General features: G+C 44.7%; 1 protein-coding gene across 1 annotated transcript in view; it reads right to left on the minus strand.

Annotated features, from left to right (window-relative positions):
* Nucleotides 1–17,892, minus strand: part of LOC137522948 (phospholipase A2 inhibitor gamma subunit B-like) — a 34,271-nt gene extending 16,379 nt beyond the window's left edge. Inside the window, exons 1-2 of the mRNA XM_068243106.1 lie at nucleotides 17,802–17,892; nucleotides 3,962–4,090 (exon numbers count right to left, since the gene is read on the minus strand). Of these exons, the coding sequence (XP_068099207.1) occupies nucleotides 3,962–4,090; nucleotides 17,802–17,856 (184 nt within the window). The 5' untranslated portion in view covers nucleotides 17,857–17,892. The remainder of the gene's footprint in view (nucleotides 1–3,961; nucleotides 4,091–17,801) is intronic.
* Between the last annotated feature and the right edge of the window lie 3,247 nt (nucleotides 17,893–21,139).

Below are 21,139 nucleotides of genomic sequence, written 5' to 3' on the forward strand. Positions count from 1 at the left end.
CTGTGATCTTTCATTTTCAAAAGACTATAGTCTGATGTGTGTATGAGCCTTTAGGCTGGGTGGCGGGTGCACACTTAGCAGTGCAGGAAACATTGTGTTTAATGCATATGCGTTTGTGCATTTGTATTGTGTTTTCTATGCATTTGTTTCCGCACATACGTTTTTAACGTGTTTGTAGTTCGCATATACAAAACATGCATTTTGTATGCGTTTTCCTATTGCGTTTTATGCAAATCACTCGGAAGACAACAGGAACAGAAATACATCAGAAAATGTTTGTTAAACACATATAAAAACACATGAAAAACACATGCAAAACGCATTACATTGTATCACCATTGACTTTCATTATGTGAGTTTATGAAAAATATGCAACAAAACCAGCATGTTAAATTGCATATTATAAAATGCATACAAAATGCATATGCGTTTTTTGATGCGGCCTATTGACTAAAATTGCATGCTAAAACACTACGTTTTACGCAACGCTAGCATTTTTTGCTAAGTGTGTTCCCAGCCTCAGTCTTACTGAGCGACATTGACAGCTACATAGAAAGCAAGTCACTTACACTGCTTCTTATATAATGAAATACTGACCAGAGGCGCATTCCCATACATATCTATAGGAACAAAAGCTCAAGAGTAAGCGTATTTCAGCATATTTGTGGCATTTTCTAAAATGATATCACTAGTACCCTGAGGGATTCTGTTATTGTTTCTGAGTCCTTAAAGGGGCAGTATAATGTGAATACATTTACAAAACACATATGTACATGTAAAAGGTATGTTTGCCTCAGAATAAAATGCACTGTAAATACATCTATGTAAAACCAACCATCTGTTTTAGTGATATAATAGAAAGAACAGACGGGCCAATAAGTATTAAATATATTTAAAACTGTTTATAAGTGTGAGAATCCGCTCAGCTGCCTGCGTAGGCAGGCAGCCTTTTGACCATTGTTTAGGTTTGCATGCTGCAGGACTCTGGAACAGAGACCTGTCTTTCCATTGCAAGTTCTGGTCTGTTCTCTTGCTGGGGAATTTGCATACATTCGTTATGCAAATCCCCTACCTGCCTTCTTTGATGACTGGCACTATAAGAGCTTTATGTTTCCCAGAAGGCTTTGCTGGTCATTTCCCTTCCATGGTCTGTTCCTGATGGACACTGCTGGAGTGTCAGCCGTTGCTATCTAGTATAGTTAATTCCTGGGGGTTGCTTTAGGCTCCCCTTCTAGCCCAGTCAGGTTGTATTGTCTGTTTGTTTGTTCTGTTGCCATTGTCCTGTCCCAAAGGTGGTCGACAGGAAATGGTTTTGATCTCTGTTCTTGGAGTATAGCTGGTGCAGCGGTTGCTACCAGCTATCTCTTCTGTTCTGTCTCCTGGGATCGCGCTAGCTACTTTTCGCTAGCGCTGGGGATCCTTCTGTTCTGTCTTCTGGGATCGCGCTAGCCACTTTTCGCTAGCGCTGGGGATCCTTCTGTTCTGTCTTCTGGGATCGCGCTAGCCACTTTTCGCTAGCGCTGGGGATCCTTCTGTTCTGTCTTCTGGGATCGCGCTAGCCACTTTTCGCTAGCGCTGGGGATCCTTCTGTTCTGTCTCCTGGGATCGCGCTAGCTACTTTTCGCTAGCGCTGGGGATCCTTCTGTTCTGTCTTCTGGGATCGCGCTAGCCACTTTTCGCTAGCGCTGGGGATCCTTCTGTTCTGCTACTCTGTACCTGGATCGCGCTAGCCACTTTTCGCTAGTGCTGTGGATCCTATCTCTTGTTTGTCCCTGTTTTCGTGTGTCTGTCTTGTCTGCTACGCTTGCTGGAGGCTCGGTGAGGTAACCGTTAAGCAAGCGCTCGCAGCCTGTTTCATGTTTGTCTGTTAATGGTTAGTTAGGCGTGCTTGTCTCTATTGTGCTTATCACGTGGAGACCGCGCATAACCGCATGCACTGTTGTGAATGAGTGCGGTGTTCGCGGTTAGCTAGCGTTTATTTTCCGTATCTCCTTATTGTATTATTTGCTGTGCCTTTGCTACCCTCGTGCCCTGTTTTGCTCAGTCTTGTGTCTCTGTCGACAATCGCCATTCCTGCGATTGCATTCCCACTTCGTTTCCGCCGTTGTGTGTTCACCGTCGCTGGGTGGCGAATAGTTTGGTGGACACACATTGGTTCTGTCCCTTTGCTCTGTTTCTTGTGGGCTATCCAGCCCTGCCTGATCGTACCTTGTCCTGGATCTGTACAATTCCCGTCTGGCATCTGTGGCTGTGCAGCGACTGTGTTCGCCTGCACTCCACAGCGCCATCTGCCGGAGGGAATTGCCCTCTGCGGGTGCATAGCACCTAGCCTGGGTGTCCTCAAATATACGCTTGTGGAGGAAATCCGCCGCGTCAGCGGACGTCTGGTGCGCTGACCGCGAATACGATTCCACAATCGTTACAATAAGGAGGTAGCAGTGGACTTACCTCCAAGAAAGGACACAAACGGTCTCATTCAAAGTAAAAAGCTTTATTCAAACAAAAACTCCAATATGCATAGAGAGCCCATTTCAGACACGCCTATATTGCCTGAGGAAGCAGACTTTTGTTCCCACAAAACGCATCACATAATGGAGTTTTTGTCTGCTTTAGGGGCAAGTCCACCGGTACCTCCTTTTAAACTGTTTATAATATATTTTATAATTGTCACCTCTGTTCTTTCGATTGTATCAATATCTGTTGTCCACCCTTGGAGGAGGGGTGTCTCCCCAAATTTCCTATACCACTTCTTAATCCGAGTGGGGTCTAGTTTATTCTGCCACCTGCTTGGTGCAGTGGATGTCTTTGTGGCAACCCACCTTTGTGAGTATCTTTTCATTGTTCACATTCTGAAACTTGCTAAATATTAACTACACTCAGGGCCAGTTCCTGACTCGTTGCTGCCTGAGGCCAACTTGTGAGGATGCACCCCCCGCCCCCCTCCAAATTGGAATGATTACATAACACCCGACAATTTGCACCGCACATTATAGCTGCAGTGGACCCCCCACAAAAACACCCTCACTGTAGTTAGGCAGGTATAGGTGACCCCATTATAGGTAGCTAGGTACAGTTGCCCCCAGTATAGGATAGCCAAGTACCATTGGCCCCTGTATTGGTCAGGCACTTTCTTTACTTCCTGTTTCTGCCAGGTGCTGCCCCCAGACTTCTGCCGCCTGAGGAAGTCGCTTCACTTGGCATCATGGGCGAACCGGTCCTGACTTCACTGCAGTGGTCTTTTGGTCTTTCTCCATTCTATCTTTCAAGTATCTCTGTTTTAGTGGCTGTGTTTTTTTAGCCAAGGCCCACGTGCCAAATTCTCTGTTTTGTGTATTGGTAGAACATTCCAATCCATCAGCCAGGTTGTTTTGTTGCTAACAGGGATGGTCGTAGTCAGCCAACTTCGCTAAGCTGGAACTACGCGTAGTTTTATGCAATTACGCTTTGCCAAACTACGGCTGCGAAATCAAATATTCGCATCGTATGCATTTCATAGACTACGCGTTAAAATACGCAATTACGCGTAGTGCGAAACGTAGTGTTTGCGGATGCTTATGCCCGTATCCAGAAAATTTTACGCATTCATTTTTTTTTAAATGCCTACACTGGTGACTCTTCTATGCGTACATTCCCCTTTCTGATGTGTAGATTTGTAAGTATACAATTGCACGCGGAAAATTAGACACGAGTAACGCATTCGTAGTTCACTACGCAATACACATGTTAACTACGCATAGTGGGCGTAAGCTACGCATAGCGGTACTTCGCTACATGTAAATTCGTAAGCATAGTTTTGAAACTTCACCTGCGAACTATGATGCGTAGATGCAGACTACGATGTGTAAATTCGCACTGGCATAGTTTCTGCTCATCGCCCGCTGGCTGCTTATGAGAGTGTCTAATATCCTATTCCCTATGCAGGGGCAAACTTCAGTTTTAAATTCTTTAATGAGAAACGTACCTGCGGAGATTTGGGTGTACGTAGCCCCACACACATTGCCAGAAGGACAAACTTCACTCGTTCCTGCACATGATGTTTGTGCTTGATCCATTGCATTAGGTCTGCACGTCAAGCAAGATAATGAGTGGCCTAAAGACAGAAAAAGAAAATGGACTCGCCATCAGTGTAATAAGCATGGGTTCTATGTAATCTGTGTATTTCTTATAAAAATATACTATGTTCTCACAATGTCACATATAAATATACATTTTCTAGTAGTTTCTAGCACAACTTACCTGCCAAATGAATATTACCTCCTTTTCTGACCACCAACAGGGCTTTCTGTTGGTTTTGAACACACACACATGCACACACATGCGCACATGCACACACATACACACACGTTGCCCGGGTATGTATTTGGCTAGTGTTGGTTCTGCCCACTTTTTCTAATCCTAACACACAATTACTCAATGACCTAGTTTGTGAGCTTTATGGTGTTTGGCATCAATGATTTGCATTGAAATGAAACAAATCTGATTGGCTGTTTGTGGCTTCACCCGCTTTTCTGAATTTGAACCCCAGTCACCCAATGACCAACTGTACCAGATCGGAGGCTGGATCCATCTGAAAATGGCGCCTGCGAATAATAGCGCACAGTGTTGCCGCTAATCCGTTTGCCGCTATTTAACGTTAAGGCTTATTGTTATTTAGCGTTAACACGCAGAACCCTCTCTGTACCTATCCCTAAACCCCCCCTGGTGGTGCCTAACCCTAACACCCCCCTGGTGGTGCCTAACCCTAAGACACCCCCGGTGGTGCCAAAACCCTAAGACCCCCCTGGTGGTGTCTAACCCTAAGACTCCCCTGGTGGTGCCTAACCCTAAGACCCCCCTGGTGGTGCCTAACCCTAAGACCCCCTTGGTGGTGCCTAACCCTAAGACCCCCCTGGTGGTGCCTAACTCTAACCACCCCCCTGGTGGTGCCTAACCCTAACCACCCCCCTGATGGTGCCTAACCCTAACCTTGACAGTGCTACATTAAATACATTCACCGTTTTGCAGTTAAATAACGTCTGCAGTTTGGCTTATGTAGGGTGCTATTGATAAATAACGTTAGTGTGTGCCACTATTGATAAATAACGTTAGTGTGCGCTGTTTTTCTTCTTTTTTTCCCTGTGCGCCATTATTATGCAGTACTAACGATAAATAGCGATAAGCGTATCTTTTTAATGCAGGGCCATTTTTATGCATAGGCGCTGTGCGCCATTATTCACTGATCCGCGGAGGCTTGTGCCATTAAGAGCGCAAGAATGACATCAATGAAATATTCCCCTTGAAAATCAATAGGTGAATTTTGATTGGCATTTGTAGGCTCCACTCACTTTTCTGAATATTAATCCCAGTCACCCAGTGACCAACTGTGCAAAGTTTGAGAACCCTACCATTAACAGTGTAAGAATGGCTGCAGTTTACATTTCCCAGTGAAATTTGCATTTGTCTCCGCCCACTTTTTGGTTATGGGAATAAAAAGTATCCTATACTTTATTCCAGGTAATGTACTATGTGTGTGCCAAATTTCATTCAAATCCGTTCAGCCATTTTTGCGTGATCGAGTAACTAACAAACATCCAAACTTTCCCATCCTACTAATATAATAAATGGGAAAGTTCGGATGTTTGGATATTTGGATGTTTGTTACTCGATCACGCAAAAACGGCTGAACGGATTTGAATGAAATTTGGCACACACATAGTACATTACCTGGAATAAAGTATAGGATAGTTTTTTATTCCCATAACCAAAAAGAGACAAATACAAATTTCACTGGAAAATGTAAACTGCAGCCATTTTTACACTGTTACACTGGAGGTGTGTTTAGCTTCTAAGGGTAGAATGGTTAATTTGCATATATTCAGCAGTGATGCTCTGGGAGACATATCAAGCTCACTCCAACCTGAATTATCGCAAATTCTTTCTGTTTTAAGAAAGCAAACTTTTGTTTTTCTTACACTGTTAATGGTAGGGTTCTCAAACTTTGCACAGTTGGTCGTTGGGTGACTAGGATTATTATTCAGAAAAGTGGTTGGAGCCTATAAAAGCCAATCAAAATTCACCTATTGATTTTTAAGGGGAATATTTACATTTCTACCATTCTTGCACTGTTAATGGCACAAGCTTTAAACCTGGTATAGTTGATCATTGGGTGACTGGGGTTCAATTTCAGAAAGGGGGTGGAGCCACAAATAGCCAATCAGATTTGTTTCATTCCAATGCAAATTATTGTTGCTACACACTGCAAAGCTCACAAACTTGGTAATTGAGTAATTGATTAATTGTGTGTTAGGGTCAGGAAAGTGGGCACAGCCAACACCAGCCAAATACATAAGCGGGCAACACAGGGTCATAAGTGGGCGGAGACAAATACAAATTTTACTGGGAAAATGTAAACAGCAGCCATTCTTACACTGTTAATGGTAGGGTTCTCAAACTTTGCACAGTTGGTTACTGGGTGGTTGGGGTTAATATTCTTAAAAGTGGGTGGAGCCTACAAAAAACAATAAAAAATGACCTATTGATTTTTCAGGGGAATATTTCATTGCTGCCATTCTTGCACTGTTAATGGCACAAGCCTCAAACCTGGTACAGTTGATCATTGCCTGACTGGGGTTTAAATTTATATAAGGGGGTGGAGCCCCAAACAGCCAATCTGATTTGTTTCATTTTAATGCAGGTTATTGATGCCAAAGACCACAATGCTCACAAACTTGGTCATTGAGTAATTGTGTGTTAGGGTTAGGAAAAGTGGGCGCAGCCAACACCAGTCAAATACATAATCGGGCAATGCTGGGTCATCAGTAGGCGGAGGCAAATACAAATTTCACTGAGAAAATGTAAACTGCAGCAATTCTTACACTATTAATGGTAGGGTTCTCAAACTTTGCACAGTTGGTCACTGGGTGACTGAGATTAATATTCAGAAAAGTGGTTGGAGCCTATAAATGCCAATCAAAATTCACCTATTGATTTTCAAGGGGAATATTTAATTGATGCCATTCTTGCACTGTTAATCACCTGTACCTGGTACCGTTGGCCATTGGGTGATTGGGGTTCAAATTCAGAAAAGAGGTGGAGCCACTGTCAGATTTATTTTATTTCAATGCAAATTATTGATGCCAAAGACCGCAAAGCTCACAAACTTGGTCCTTAAGTAATTTTGTGTTAGGGTTAGAAAAAGTGGGCGGAGCCAGCACCAACCAAATACATACCTGGGCAATACCGAGTCTTCAGTGGGCGGAGACAAACACAAATTTCACTGGGAAAATGTAAACTGCAGCCATTCTTACACTATTAATTGTAGGGTTCTAAAACTTTGCACAGTTGGTCACTGGGTGACTGGGATTAATATTCAGAAAAGTGGGTGGAGCCTACAAAAAACAATCACAATTCACCTATTGATTTTCAAGGCAAATATTTAATTGCTGCCATTTTTGCACTGTTAATGGCACAAGCCTCAAACCTGGTACATTTGATCATGGGGTGACTGGGGTTACATATTTAGAAAAGGGGTGGGGCCACAAACAGCGAATCAGATGTGTTTCATTTCAATGTAACTTATTCATGCCAAAGACCACAAATCTCACAAACTTGGTCATTGACTATTGACAATTGTGTGTTAGGGTTAGAAAAAGTGGCCACAGCCAACAGCAGCCAAATACATACCCGGAAACATTAGGACATCAGTGGGTGGAGAAAAATACAAATTTCACTGCCAGAATGTAAACTGCAGCCATTCTTACACTGTCTGTCAATGGCAGGGTTCTTAAACTTTGCACAGTTGGTCACTGGGTGACTGGGATAAATATTCAGAAAAGTGGGTGGAGCCTACAAAAGCTAATCAAAATTCACCTATAGATTTTCAAAGGAGTGGAGCCACAGCCAATTAGATTTATTTCATTTCAATGCCAATTATCGATGCCAAAGACCGCAAAGCTCACAAACTAGGTCATTATTGAGTAATTGTGTGTTAGGATTAGCAAAAGTGGACAGAGCTAACACTAGCCAATTACATACCCGGGCAACGCCGGGCAATCAGCTAGTTTATAATATTAGTAGGAGATAGATAGATAGATATAAATAAAAATGTCTATTTTTTTCCCTCTCTCTCCCCGAGATCCAATCACAATGATTGCCTATCATTCATAGGCATCAGCCTATGATAGGGATTAGATTGTGAGCCACTCGAGGGGACAGCTCAGTGACAGAGTTCCCTCCATACAGCCCTGCAGTAGATCGCAGCACTGTACATGCAAATAAACAGCTTTTTTCCCCCTAACAGCCTGTCAGCCACGTTTGTGGGCTGGCAGGCTAATCACGGAGCTATGTTCTGTGTCTCAGCAGGGAACGATCGCGCATATTCCCTGCTAATCTCCGCCCCCAGGACTTGATGCCAATTGACGTTATGCGATCCTAGGGGAGCCACTTTGCGACCGTCCATCAGCGTAAGGTGGTCGTAGAGCAATTCATTTTTACCCAAGAAGTAGCCAATATCCCCTGTACCACTAGAAATATTTACCTTTTCTCAAATAGATAACTAGGGATAAAATATCAGGTGCTGCAGGATAGCGGCATTTTGGCGCCCGCGATACCTGCTATATTAGGTGCCCAAATTTCCGCTCTGGTGTCCAAAGACCGCTCTTTTGTATTGGCGCCTATGACGGCGCCTGTGGTGATATATAGGGGTGCTGATGATGTTAAGGGAATACAGGAACATATTTCTGTCATTTTTCTGTCTACTATGTCTGCTAAAAGCTAGTCTGGCTCTTGAAGGTGCCACCTGGCCCCAGGAAACGGTTAATGTGATTGAGTGTGTGTGTCAATAGACCGACATTAGCATACAGTTCCTCTGGACAGCCAGAAACAGGTAATTAGGTTCCCTTTTGTCTGCCACCCTGCCAATGTGGGGCATTGCTTTGATCTTTTGTATTAATGTAGACGGCTGCCTGTTGGTCAAAACAATATCCGACTAAGTGAGTCTGCCTAGTTCAAAGTGGACAGGAATGTTTGACATTTACATATGACAGGCCTGCTGGAAGGTTGAGGAAGCCTTAATCAATGGTAACCAGGCCTGGGGAAAGTCCTTTTTGATGACCTGAAAACTGAGACAGGAAAAACCTTGAAATTCACATGTCACACCTAGCCCAGATGTGACAAGTGGCTCGGCAGACCGTAATGTCATAAACGGGGAAATTGCGTTAGGCTTGGGGCAAGAAACTGCCTCTGGCCAGGAAATTGCTTAGTATGCCAAGACCAGTCAAGTCTCCACCTTTGATCTGCTGCAAAATACACTTTTAAAACTAGTTCCTCCCCTCCCCAAGGAAGTTGCAGCCTCCGGGCGTATCTCACAGTATAAAAAGCAGAGCCAGATGCCTAGAAAGAATCATCTCTTGGAGGTAGCACATAGCTAGAGTGATCTCGAGCGAATCGGAACGGCGTACTCCCGCCAAACCACGTTCTAACCTACGCGGTAACGTTATATCCCATTTTTATTTCATGCAAATATCCTTGTGTGTATTTTTGTAACTTTTATCTTTGTAACTTTTTTACTTTGTTTTTTTGTACATCTTTTGTATATATTAAGTTCTGCATTGTTGTTCCATGTTTTCCTGGAATATTAAATCGTTATTTAAATAAGTTTGACTTCTGCTGTACTAAACCAACACTCATAGCCTAGAAGAGATTGAAGTGCAACTATGTATAAATCCATGCCTAATTGTACGTTTGAGTAACCCTACCGTATGAGATTGTAACTGCATTGTGTGTGGGGGCGTTTGTCATACGTTGGCCTAAAGCGTGCAGCTGACCCAACGCACGAAAACGCCAGTGCGAGTAGCTCGACAGCAGAGTAGCTAACAGTATCGTTCAGAATGACTGTTAGTGGTTTTGCTTCACTACAGTGTAAGATTGCAACTGTGCGTGTGTGTGCGTGGCATTCCCGTATTCGGCCTAAAGCGCAAAGCTGACTCGAATACGAAAATGCGGATTGCGTGCTGAACACCCTACAGCCGAGTGGACGTGTCTAGCAAACCGCTGGTGGTGGCAGTAAGGAGCTTTTGAGGGGTCACAGCCTTGTTTGTAGCTCGAATAAGGCTGCTCCCCGCTTGATCTGCTCAAACCCGCAGTCGGGAACCGTATACGCAGGTGTGCCGTAAGCCAGTTCCTGACAGCGGCCACTTAGTCCATTTGCCGCATGTGCCCTTTTTTCCTGCCCCGCCCCAGAGGCCTTAGGTCATTGCCAAGGAAAGTTGGAAACAAGGAAAAGTGGAAAAAAAAGCTCCTAATAAAAAAAGTGTGATTTAGCAAATCTCAGAGACGGCTGCAGTGCAAATAGTAGAGGAACACTAGACTCAGGCTCAGCAACCCTCAGGCCCCTTTCACACTGGTGCTTTTTCATTGCATTGAGTTACCCTTTAAGGGTAATGCTAAAGCAATGAAAGTCTATGGGATGCATCCAATCTGACACAAAAGCATCAGCGCGTTATGGGTCAACATCCTCGGTGACGTGCGTTGACCGGAAGTCGTGTAAAGCAATGGCGCCGCCGCAGCTATTATAAACGGGTTTGCATTGCGGTGGGCATGTGCGGAGGCATATTTTTTTCAATACACTTCCATGCAATTCGTATTTGGCCACAGCAAATGAGCTTTGGAGAGCCTCACTTAGGCCTTGTTCACATCATAAATCGCAATCGCTGACGCTATCGGTTAGCAATTTTGTGCGTGATTTTTTTTCAGCACCTCCCGGCTCTTACCTGCGCGCTAGCAGTTTTTTGCACAACAATTCGTTTTTTCACTTCCTGACATCGGTCCCTTCACTTCCTGACATGAATCCAGCCTACAGCTTATATTTGTAGCTCCTCACCAGGTAATAGGGTGCTTGTGCCAATCTCTACAGTTAAAAGTATATTTCAGTCCAAATTGTAGGGCTTTTTGGCGGAAAAGATTTGGGATGTAATCACCAACCAATGAAAACAAAAGAAAAAAAAATACCATGGGTTTCATTCACTAAGCTGTGTTAATACAGCAGCAGCGCAGCTTAATGACAGCAGCAAGTGTTATAATCTCCAGCGCACACTATGCAGACAGTTAAACTTAACGAGCGCTCCACTGAACCTGCCCTGAGCCTGGCAGGTCCAGTGGCCTCAAAGGACGAGATTCCTGCACTTTGATTGGCCCAGTAGGCTGTCGGTCACAGAAAAACCTGCATTCTCTGATTGGTCTAATGTTTCTGGGCTCGTTTCCACTATTGCGGTGCGGAATCGCCTGGATTCCACCGCTGACGAAATCGATTCCGCATGCGTTTTTTGCCGCGATTTTGCATAGGTGAGGATATATGCGAATTTAACCATGTCACTGCCTGTGTGGATTTACATTGGTACCTATGCGAATTTGCATGTGAATTCGCGGCAAAAAACGCATGGGGAAAATGCAAGCGATTTCCCTATTAAATACATTGCCTGCGATTCGCCTGCATTCCACACGCAGGCGAATTCTGCGGGGTCTACCGTGCAGAAAAATCCTGCACAGAAAAACGCAAATGAAAACTGACAAGTGGATACAGTCCCATCCACTTGTATTGCCTATGCGAATCCGCATGCGTTGTCTGCATGCGAATTCGCGCTAGTGGAAACGGGCCCAGAGTTCTTAGATTGGGCTAACATTTCAGAGGAGAGAAGTGGTAAATCAGATTTCTGCGAAATTCAGATTTTCAAGTTCGGTTTTCCAAATGCGGCTGTCTGATGGAAATGCGGAAATTTCAATTCCGCGGAATCTGAATGGGCATCCCTAATGCTAAGTACACACCATACAAGTTTCTGGAAGATTTACCCGCCAGATCGATTTACAACATGTCCAATCTGAATTTCGATCGATTTTAATAGAAGTGGATGGAAATCTATCAGAAAATCAATTGAGATCCAGATCGACATGTTGACAATAATCGATCTAGCAGGTAAATCTGCCAGAAAATTGTATGGTGTGTATCTACCTAGCATTATGGCCACCTTATCACTCTTCACAATGAAGTCTGTTTGCTGATCAAACACTGCAGGCATGGAGGAGGGGGAGGGAGAGGCAGAGAATGATAAGAATCACTCTCCCTTTAGCTGTGTCTAGCAGGAATCTGGGTGAGAAGGATTGCTGTGCTGACATGTAAACACCCTTCCTGGAAAACCCATTTTGCAAGCTTTTTTTGGTATTTACAGACATCAATCTAAACATAAATTGGTCATACTGCACTGGTCACAAATACAATTAAGTGTCCTATCAACTTGTCACGGACGGTTGCGGGGCCGCAGGCGCGTCCTGGAACCGCCCGTGAAGAAAAGAACGATCGCACTCGATTCCCTGCATCGATTGCGCTTCAGATCAATAGAACCAAGATTTGATGTGTAGTATCCCTCTGCCTAGGAACAGCTGGGGGATCTGTCTTAGCTGAGTGGAAGCCTGGGGGGGGGGAGGTGTTAATTAGCTTGAACATCTTCCCTGTGAAAGGCACAATTTCCCTTTCTGTTCTGGGAACCAGGTGACACCTAGCTGATCTCATGTAGATGTTAATTCACCAAAGGGTGATCAGGATGCCTAGGTGCAGCCAGGCAGGCTACAAATCTCCGGGAGGTCTTGACACCTTGCTCACTGGTAAAGATCAAAGGGAAGTCAGCTGTTAGCAGCTAGAACACATCCTGAATAAACCTGAGTCTCATAGCATAATCCATAACTTCCCAGATCTGTCATATTTCTGGGGTTCCTGAGATGGCAGCTTCGCCAAACGTGGGGGAAGTGTAGCATGTGTCCCGATGCTGGTTCTGAGGAAGTTTCAGAACATTCTGAGGTAAGGACTGCCAGTTAGGCAGTTTGAAAGTGCCCTGATGATACCACAGGGGTCCCACCCCTAATGTCTGGTATCAGGGCGCTGGGCAAATCGAGACAGACCTGAAAATATTAGTAAATCTGCCCTGACCTGTACGGTTCTGTGAGATAGAGCCCATATATGGTTAAGGCACGATTTCTGGTCTCCAGGACAAGGGGAGGACTCATCTCATGTTCTAAGGGGGTGTGTGGCCCCGCCCTCACTCCCTCCTACTGAATCAGGGGCATAAGAATGGCAGAGGAGCCAAACTCAGTGTCCTCCACCCTGAAAACATCTTGAACTCATCAGGTGCCAGCTTGATATGCTGGCATCCACCTGGTCTGAACTCTGAACTTTGATTGAAACCCAGAACTCTGTTTTTCCCACAAAAAGGACATCTTTCCAGGAACTAAGTATTCTTCTCCCTTCTTTTATTTTTATACTGGCTATTACTGTCTTAATAATTGTGATTTTAATAATTGTCTGTATATATTAATTATTTATATTGCGTGAATATACGACTTTCTCCAAGTCATTCACTGTCCGCTACCCTGCTTATCAGCACACACAGAACTGATCCCGGGTCTCTGAAGATACGCTACTGTTTGTTTGTTGTTGGCTAGACAGAATACAGTGTGTTTAACCGTTTTATTCGCAGGACTAGTCAGTCAGTTAGTGGGCTCCACGGTCCCATGGTAACCGCGGTGGTGGCAGTTTACTCTGAACCAGTGGGTGAAGTTGTAATCACCCGTATCTCACAGGCTCCCTTCTGGTGTGTCTGCGGCTAATTCTTAACGGTTCCTGCGCATTGACTGCGACCAGAGTTCGCACGATCTGTGCGCTGGCACCGTTTAGAAGGCTAAGTGCGGTCAGCCACTAGGGCTCCTGTGACACAACTGCTTTAGAATTCTAATTCCTTTAAACCCCAAATATCACTATGAAAGGTTTGTTCCCCCTATGATCCATTATCAGATCCCTGATCTCTGATACTATGTATAACTAGCAAAGTGCTTTTGTATAAATTATTTTATTCCTTTAAAATGTAAATTCCTTTAAATCACTTGATATTTTATTTAAAAGCAGTGATCTCTGCCTGACCCATTGTGGTTTATTATAATGTATTTAGCATAGCTCCCAACTGTCCCTCTTTGGGAGCCCTGTCCCTCTGTCCCTCTTTCCTCCTCATTTGTCCCTCTTTCAGGACTTTATCCATATATATATTTGATTGACTCTAAACTTTATTGCCATCCTTTAATTTGATATATTACTCATTTTAAAATGTTAATATGAAGGAAAATTAACCAGGATAGAAAGGACCAGTATGGGTTGAATTATAAAACAACATATTTTTCTTATGAAATCTTTATGGTATGCATGACTAGGGGTGTGGCGGGATGTGATCGGGGGCGTGGCTTAAAGGACTTACGAGTCGAATAAGCAAAAAAAAGGTAAATACATATCCTGCCTTATGACCCTTGGGGGACGCCATCTGCATCCCCCCTTTCATTCCGCGGCGTTTCTATTTGACACGCGAGACTTCCGGTAAAGAGGTCGAAGCGGGGGGGGGGGGGGAGGACATAGCGCTGCGCAGCCGCAGCCGGACCTGGCGGCCATCTTTAGTGGGGAAACTGAGGACAAGGGGGATGCGGATGGCGTTCCCCAAGGGTCATAAAGCAGCATAGGTATTTACCTTTTGTTGGCTTATTCGCCTCGTAAGTCCTTTAAGTGTCCCTCTTTCTTATTTTAAAAAGTTGGGAGGTATGTATTTAGTGTGAGAGACAACCCAGGATTTTTAGATTCTAGACTCCACTAGACAGAGGGGGCTTCTCCCTACCAATCATCAGACATTACAACATCTCATCTCTGTTAGGGCCCATTCACACTGGGTTGATTCATGGGCGTTTACCACGAATCACTGAATCGCAGGCGATCGCTATCGCCTTTAAAAGCGCCAGCGTAACTAGAAGTATATGGCAGTGATCTCACTGCCGCGATCGCTGGCAATTCGCCAATGGCGGTACACGCAAACGCGGTGCATGCAGCATTTTTTTTCCATGATTTCAGAGCAATCACGATTGCAATACTAAAAAATTACAAGTTGTGATTGCTCAAAAACCGCGAAACTGTACAATGAAAAATATGCACAAATTGGAAAAAAATTGCAGAGGCAGAACACTGACGTTAATCGCTGGCATTTTGCAGTCCCCAGTGGGAATGGGCAGTTAGGCCAGAAACCCACTGGGAGCGCTTTGTAAGCGTGAGTGATTTGAAAAAGCTCTTGGTAATGCAATGCTATGGGGGATTTTTATAAAATCACATCACTCAAGTGGGATCACACCCATAGCATTACATTAGCTAGAGCTTTTCAAATCACAAAGCGCTCAGAAAAGCTCTCCTAGTGGGTTTCTAGCCTTAAGGTTTGTAATGGGATAGAGCCTGAGTCTAAGTAAAATAAGCACTGAACAGCGATGAGAAAAATGCTGATATTCCTTGTGCATTCATTTTTTGCAAAAATAATGCTAAATTTGACTTTTCGACTGAAAATGCCATCAAAAAATCTTTTTGTAATAATTGTGGGATTTTTGCAATTTTCACAAATTTGTGCACTAAAAATAAATGATTTTCACGGTAAAGCTAAGGATTTTTGCATTTTTGCAGTACAAATAACAATCTTTTGTGTTTCTGCCAATCTTTGCCATATTGTGCAAATACAATGTATGCTGGGGAAAATGTTCTCAAAATCGAAAATGCAATTTTCAATGCTAAAACGACTTTGTGGCTGAACTGCTCGTCAACGGCCGTGTGAATGTACACAGTCCTCCACATACAAAAAAAAATGAAGCCAATACCTAATGCTGGAAATACTCGATTGAGCCATTTAGATAGCTCGATTGATCATTTCTGACATGTCTGATCACCTGCCTGATCGATTCCGCACAGTGGCGTAGCAATAGGGGTTGCAGAGGTAGCGACCGCATCGGGGCCCTTGGGCCAGAGGGGCCCCGAAGGGTCCACCCTCTATCACAGTATTAGCTCTCTATTGGTCCTGTGCTGGTAATAATCACTTCTATAGATGCTTTTAATAGTAGTAATCCTTAACACACTATTCCCCATCCCCTTCTTGCAACTCTGACAGTGTGGTTGTCCTTGGCAGGTTTTGGTATGCCATATCAATTGTAATGCGCAGAGTGCTTAGGGTTAGGGGGCCCCATGTAAAACTTGCACCGGGGGCCCATAGCTCCTTAGCTACGCCACTGATTCCGCAGTCGATACTGCATGGGTGACAATAGAAAAAGATAAGGAAAACAAACAGAAGATAAGAGAATCGCCCGTGGAGAATCGATCTTGCAGCGTAATCGTGCCGCGGAAACGCACCATGTATTCCCAGCATAAAACTCTGAAGCAGAGACTTCTAATTACAAAGAGGTCTTGGAATTGAGTGTCTCAAACTCTGGGCTTTTCAAATACAACTGCTCTACTCTTCTGAAAAGCCTCTGCAAGTATTACCCCATTATGCATCCCCCCCCCCCCCGTCTATATAACTCACGAGGAATAAGCTTATTAATTTTCCCAAATTCAGGATACATTTCCAATAAAGGACTGGCCGCAGTATCATTGCTCTATCAATTCCATAAAAATACTTTTAGGCCTGGCTGGAACCCACTAGAAAACGTCAAACGCTATCGTAGTCGCTAGCGATTTGTGATGGCGTTTTGCAAGCGATTTTGGGAGTGATTTCCCTGCTCCAATACAATTCATGGAAACGCTCCCAAAAATGCTGCATGTCCTGCGATTGCAATTTGCTTAATCGCAATCGTTCTAGTGGAATCTGTCCCATCCATTTACATTGGCAGAGCGTTTAGGGAAATAGTTTGCGATTTAAAGCCCTCCAAACAAAAAAAATGCTCTAGTGGATTCCAGGCCTTAGATTACTCATTAAAAGACCTGAGAGACTCGTGACTATTTTCACTTAACGTTACAAAAAACTTCCACATCAAACAAAACTGTTTCCCATGAATAATTTTGACCTGCTTTCTGCCATTTTAGCTGCCTACTCCTCTAGTTCACTGATTCCTCCCCCCTCCCCCCCGCATTAGTTCAGAGTAGTGCAGGTAGCCCTGTTCCATTTTCCAAGCCCATGCCGTTTCTGGTCTCCTCTTCTTGCTGTGTGCTCTGCGCACTATGCTGATGTCCTCCTGCGTCCAGTGCATGCCGTAATCAGTAGGCGGAAGATGTTAGAATAGAGCATAGGGCTTCTAGGCAAGAAGAGGAGACCAGAGACAGCATGGGCTCCCAATTCCCTATGTTCCTCTGCATGAAGGGGAAGGGGCCCTGGGTTCTGTGCAGGTGGCACCACAAGAATCTTGCTGGGGGAACTGGGGCACTGATGTTACACCCCAGAGAGGGTTATATATTTTACACACTACTATTCTATGCATACATTGTTTGCATCTATCTATGCAAACCACCATCCAGCTCTAGTTATGGAATTTACTTTCCACTTTCTATTCACACAAGCCTTTGTTTTTTTTTTTGTTTTTTTTTTTCTAAAGCAAGTCTGATGTGACTAAAACAACAACAATATCAGCAACAATAAAGTGTTCAGTAAAAATGATATATGCTGATGTGGGATATTTTGGCAGTTTTTACATTAAGGATTTCTAAAATACATACATATACAGTAATAATAATAAAGATTCTATACAATATAACCCGTGTCCCTGCGTCCTCCTGTGTCCTTGCATTTGGCCAAGCGCATGCATGTACTTGGGACAGCAGAGGACGGGAGCAGGGGAGTGGGACGGGGGGATTTGCGCATGTTCAGCGATGCCCGCGTTGCAGCGTGCCGTGTAAGCGCGGCCGTTGTGGACGGAGGTCACAGCCAAGGCCTAGCACCTGTTTTTAAAAGGGCACACTTTGATCTAGTAATAATAATAATAAAAAAAACAATGCTTACCAGATCCAGCTAAAGAAAACACCACAAGGAGAGTCCCAAAAGAAAACAACATCATGAAATCTTGCAGTCTATCAAGCTTGGTGGAAGTTGTGTGGAGTCTTGTGTGGGAAAATGAAGTGAAACCCCCGATATATATACACACAGATGTCCTTTCTGGGTGTGGTTCATAAAAATCTGAAAGTGGATCCTTGAAATTCCTGTCACTAATGATGCATGGCTAATGTTTCACCTGGGAAGGTCACCAAGCATTGTTCAGTTTTGTGTCTCTTTCAGGCTTTCCTGAAGCATTAGCATTCCTGTAAAGAAGTGTTTTTTTTTTTTTTTTTTTTTTCCATGGTTTGTATTTTTACAAAATTTAGAAATTTAAGGTGACCATAAGGTAAAGGTATCCACACATCGTACAATGTATGGGCAAATCGAAACTGATCAGAGAGATCTGTTGCCTGACCATATACCGCAGGCCAATTCCTGATTAAGGGCCCATTCTTACTTGAGCGGGAATCGCACGATTCCTGCTCAAGGCAAACCGCTAGCGGTTTTTTAAAAACCGCTACGACATGTAACACATGGCAGTGTTCTCACTGCCGTGTTTGCTGTTAGCGTTAACCGCAAACGTGTTACATGCAGCAGTTTGCTGGCGATTCACGATTAGCGATCGCAATTAGCATGCATAGCACCGCTAATCGCGATCGCTTCAAAACCGCCGCAGTGTCCAGTGATTTTTCCGCGTTGATTGCGGGAAAACCACTGCCGCAACATGCCGGCAGCAATCATCAGCGTTTTGCGGTTTTAGATGTGAACGGACCTTAAATTCAGCAAGAAATCTCTCAGAAATCGGCCTTGTGACAAACTGCATCCGCTGCCTCGCCACCATGACCCTGTCCCCTATAATGTGTCCCCGGTGCCCCATGCATTATACTTTACCTGTCAGTCTGCTGCCGACTCCATCCACATACATGCATCCCATATGGTTGCCGGCGTACCGTGGGTGCATGTGTGACATCACACACACACACATCCACAAATGGGTCCATCTGAAAATGGCGCAGGGAGAAAAATGGCGCACAGTTCTGCCGATAAATGTATAATAAAATGCTATTTACCGCTTTAATGTAAATACATTAAAACGATAAATAGCGTTTTATGATACATTTATTGCAGAGCGGTGCGCCATGAAAAAATGCAGGGGGCTGCTAGTATAGGCAGCGGGTGTTGGGGGAGAGAGGCAGCGGGACACTGGAGGGCATAGGTGGAGGATGTGTGTAATAGGCATATATTACCTTGTCCCGGGCCGGCGATCGTTCCTTCCCTCCGCTCCTTCACTTCTTCCATTTGTTTGCTGTAGTCCTGAAGCCAGCCAATCACCATGCGGAGACTGAAACCACATGGTGATTGGCCAGCAACAGGACTACAGCAAACAAACTAGGAAGTGAAGGAGCGGAGGTAAGGAGCGATCGGCAGCCCAGGACAAGGTAATGTATGCATATTACACACATCCTCCACCGATGCCTATGCCCTCCAGTGTCCCGCTGCCTCTCTTCCCCCAGACCCCCTCTGCCTTCTGCATTTTTGAACACTGCCTGCGCCATTTTTTAACACTTATAATGCTAAATAGCGTCATATAATGTAAGTCTATGCCGTGTCCTTTTAATCCCCCTGGCTCTGTGCGCCATTTTTAACTGTCACGCCACAAATAGCCAGCAACCACATGTGGCACGTATATGTGGACAGAGGGTGGAGCCAGCAGTGGACACTGATAGGCATTATATGCATGCACAAGGCACAGGGGGAAGGGGGTTGGAATTCGTCGCTCGTCCCAATATTATACGCCATTACCGCCGTGCACCCTATTGAGCATATCAGCCCTACATCTTGCAGAATGTCCGATCGATACAAATTGTTCCTTTAACCACTTAAAGCGGATCTGTAACATTAAAAAAATCCTCTGGGGGGAACTCCCCTCGGTAGGGGGAAACCTCTGGATCCTATCGAGGCTTCCCTCGTCCTCCCCAGTCCCAAGGTGGTCTCTCTGCAGCCCATTATACAGCGGGGATGCAAATATTTACCTTCCCGGCTCCAGCGCAAGTGCAGTAGCGGCTGTCGGCTCGGAAATAGGCGGAAGTAGCCGATCCTATTCGGGTCTGCTCTTCTGCGCAGGCGCAAGTCTCTTGCACCACAGCGCCCCGCTGGAACAGGGAAAGGTAAATATTGCACAGCCTGACAAATTGTTGAAATACCAAAAGAGTGTATGCGCTCAATACGGTTCCATAAGATTGTTCTCAATCTACCAATCTGTGATGTCAGGCAGTATTAAAATGTTCCAATCCAGTTAGTGATTCCAGGCTCCGTTGCAGTTTCGTGATTACCTCAGGGAGATATAAACACAAAAAATTGCCATAATAGCGTAGTATGCCTTAACTCAATTGCACCTTCACCTTCATCTCATAGAGATTAATAAAAGCACCTAAAATAATAATGCCAACCGCTCACCAGATAAAGGTGCTGCTCAATCACAAACAGCTCAGAGCGCATGTATCATAATCCATAAATCCTCCTCACAGCTTCTCCATTCGCCCTCACCGCTTGTTGATGAACGTTTCCTCAAACAGTAAAAAACACAGTGATGGTGCAGATCTTCCAATTATATATAAACCTCCACCTCACTGGTAGTGTGCAACCCTTAAAATCGCTCCACCACACCGTGAATGGTTCATTTAGCTTGGGCCACCCAGGTGCCCCTTTAGATCGCACTCACCAAACTCTGTGTCTGCTCAGTCACAAACAGCACTATCGCATGTGGTTGCATCTGGGACCAGCCAAATCCTTAATCCACTCCCCGGCAGAGATATCTCCCTTAAAAACTAAACATACGCTTCCATAGCGCAATAAAAGACTTTTAATAGTTTAAAAAATGTGATATCACACTCACGTTTCCAAAATGTTAAAACAGCATTTCAAAAATTGCTTCCAGCGTCCTGGAAGCGATCCTATAGACCTCCGTGTGCCGTCTTTAGCTCCAAGGCGTTGATGCCGATTGGTGTTAGGCGGTCCTGGGGGAGCAAAAAGGGAAAAAAAACACAAGATCTACTTACCTGGGACTTCCCCCATCCCCTGGCAGCCTACCTGTTCCTTAACCGCAGCTCCGCTGTCCCGGGATCCCCTCCGTTGCCGATGCCACTCTCGCCAGGTCGGCATCTTCTTCTCCTGCGTGAGCCCTTGGTTGCACCGATCGCGATCACGTGGCTTGGAGCATTGTGCGCAGGTGCTCCAGGCCGATTGGGAGCGACGAGGCCGCATGCAGGCACAGAAGATGCCGACCTGGCGAAGTTGGCATCTGC

This window comes from Hyperolius riggenbachi, chromosome 6 (assembly GCF_040937935.1).
Source record: "Hyperolius riggenbachi isolate aHypRig1 chromosome 6, aHypRig1.pri, whole genome shotgun sequence".
Taxonomy (NCBI): Eukaryota; Metazoa; Chordata; class Amphibia; order Anura; family Hyperoliidae; genus Hyperolius; species Hyperolius riggenbachi.